General features: G+C 39.3%; 1 protein-coding gene across 1 annotated transcript; it reads left to right on the forward strand.

Moving 5' to 3' along the window:
- Nucleotides 1–642: 642 nt before the first annotated feature.
- On the forward strand, nt 643–1,549 carry LOC119998579 (RNA-binding protein 3-like). The gene is made up of 4 exons (XM_038845925.1): nt 643–673; nt 919–1,065; nt 1,186–1,374; nt 1,416–1,549. The coding sequence occupies exons 1-4, from the start codon at nt 643–645 to the stop codon at nt 1,547–1,549; spliced, it is 501 nt and encodes a 166-aa protein (XP_038701853.1).
- The last annotated feature ends 309 nt before the right edge of the window (nt 1,550–1,858 follow it).

The following is a 1,858-nucleotide window of genomic DNA, read 5'->3' on the forward strand; positions in this document are numbered from 1 at the left end:
GTCCCGAAACCTATTCGGAGAGCAACTTAACCTGTACAGAAGGTAGTACACTTGTTTTTATTTTTTATCAGACCTATCCGGACAGCCTCTACTATTGTCTTGATAGCATACAACTGATCGATCAACTCCAGCAGTCGCTCGATCGCCTATGCCTTTATCAAGCTCCTACATTTCATAGCTCCAGACTCGTCCAATCACCAGATAATATTGTCTCATGTTTGGATAGCAGTTTCGGAAACAAAAGTATCAGACATAGAGTTTACCTTCACACTCAATAATTACCATTTAAGATCCGTGTTTACTTCCAAATCGTTCTATTTCAACATGTATTTTGTTGTCCTAGAAAGGGCTTTGTTATGAAGAAAAAACTGACCAAAACTAGATAGTCATTTTTCATGCCATAATAGCACTTATTAGGGTTATAATTAATAACATCTTTTGTAATTTGCAAAATTAGCCATTTTTCATTTGCTTCCTCGTGTGCTTGCACCCCTTTGAGGCCACCCTCTATCTTGCGTTTGTGCGCCTTTTTGGGACTTTGTTCTTGCATACATCGTTCGATCTTATTTGTTTGCAACACTCAAATTCCGTCGCAAACAAATTGGCACACCTGGTGGGACAAATTGGTGTAAGAAGCAAGAGATGTCTGTGAAATCAAGCACCGAAGCTACGGGTACTACTAAAGAACGTGAGGAGAGTCGATATGAGAACATGCAAGCGCTCAATCCAGGAGCGATCCATTGCCTCCTCAGTGATACAACCAATGATGTGTTTGAATAGGTACGTACCCAGAATTTGCATAATGTTGAGAGAATAATTCATAATAATGCTGTGAATTTCGATGGATTAGCCAAACATCTAAGTACATTAAATGAAAGGGTGGTTAAACTAGTGAATGTGTTCAATATATTTGCCCAGAATATACCTTTGGGGAGTATTGGGGTATAAGTTATCAAAACAGAGACTTAGACTCTCCTATAGGATCTATCCCACCAAATGCATCTAGTGTTCTATTTAAACATGGTCAAACTAGTAATCAGGCTGCTATTGGCCAAACTATTACTAGTATGAGTCAAAATGTAATAGATCTTGTGGCTAGACTTGGCCAAATTGTGACTAACCTGTATGGGAATAAGCAAACAGGAGTTGGTCAAAATTCGACTTACCAAAATATAGTTAGTTAAGGTCTAGCTAGTCAGATTGGACAAGTTGGGGGTAGCCATGTTGGCGTTGACCAAATTGGCGTTGACCAAATTGGAGTTGGACAATCTAGAGATGGACAGAACATAGCTTGCCAAATTGGAGATGGCCAAGCTAAGAATAGTCAAACTATTAGGAATAATGGCGATCAAAGCTATGGTCAAAATCATTATGGTTAGAATAATCTTGGCTATGGCTAGAATAATCTTGGCCAGGAACTCGGCCGGGCAATCATGGCCAAGCATTTGGTCAAAATTATTATGGTCAACACAATCGTGGTTCAGGATTCGGCCACAATAATTATGGCCCAGTGAATTACCAGAATAATAACGGCCCACGCCAGGGATAGAATAATAATATATTGGGAATCGGCCAGAATAATAATGGTCAGGGTTTCAATGGTGTTAATATTCATCTAGGTCATGTAGTGAATCAAAATCAAGGCGTGCTACCAAATCCACCTAGTGGTGTCCCATATAACCAAGATAATATTAGGGAACAAGTGATCGAAATCCATTAGGAACAAATCGGATTAGGACTATGGCCAATCCTTCGCCCTACGTATAGAAAACCCTATCCTGATTGGATCGACCAAATGTATACTTTTCCTAGAGGATTTACGATACCTAAATTCATGTTATACAATGGGTCAAGAGAA

Source organism: Tripterygium wilfordii, chromosome 5 (assembly GCF_013401445.1).
Source record: "Tripterygium wilfordii isolate XIE 37 chromosome 5, ASM1340144v1, whole genome shotgun sequence".
NCBI lineage: Eukaryota > Viridiplantae > Streptophyta > Magnoliopsida > Celastrales > Celastraceae > Tripterygium > Tripterygium wilfordii.

Coding starts and splice junctions, on each gene's coding strand:
- LOC119998579 (XM_038845925.1), top strand. CDS start 643: ATGTCTGTGAAATCAAGCACCGAAGCTACGG. Junction 674..918: donor ATCAAGCACCGAAGCTACGG/GTACTACTAAAG, acceptor ATATTTGCCCAG/AATATACCTTTGGGGAGTAT. Junction 1,066..1,185: donor TATTGGCCAAACTATTACTA/GTATGAGTCAAA, acceptor TAGTTAGTTAAG/GTCTAGCTAGTCAGATTGGA.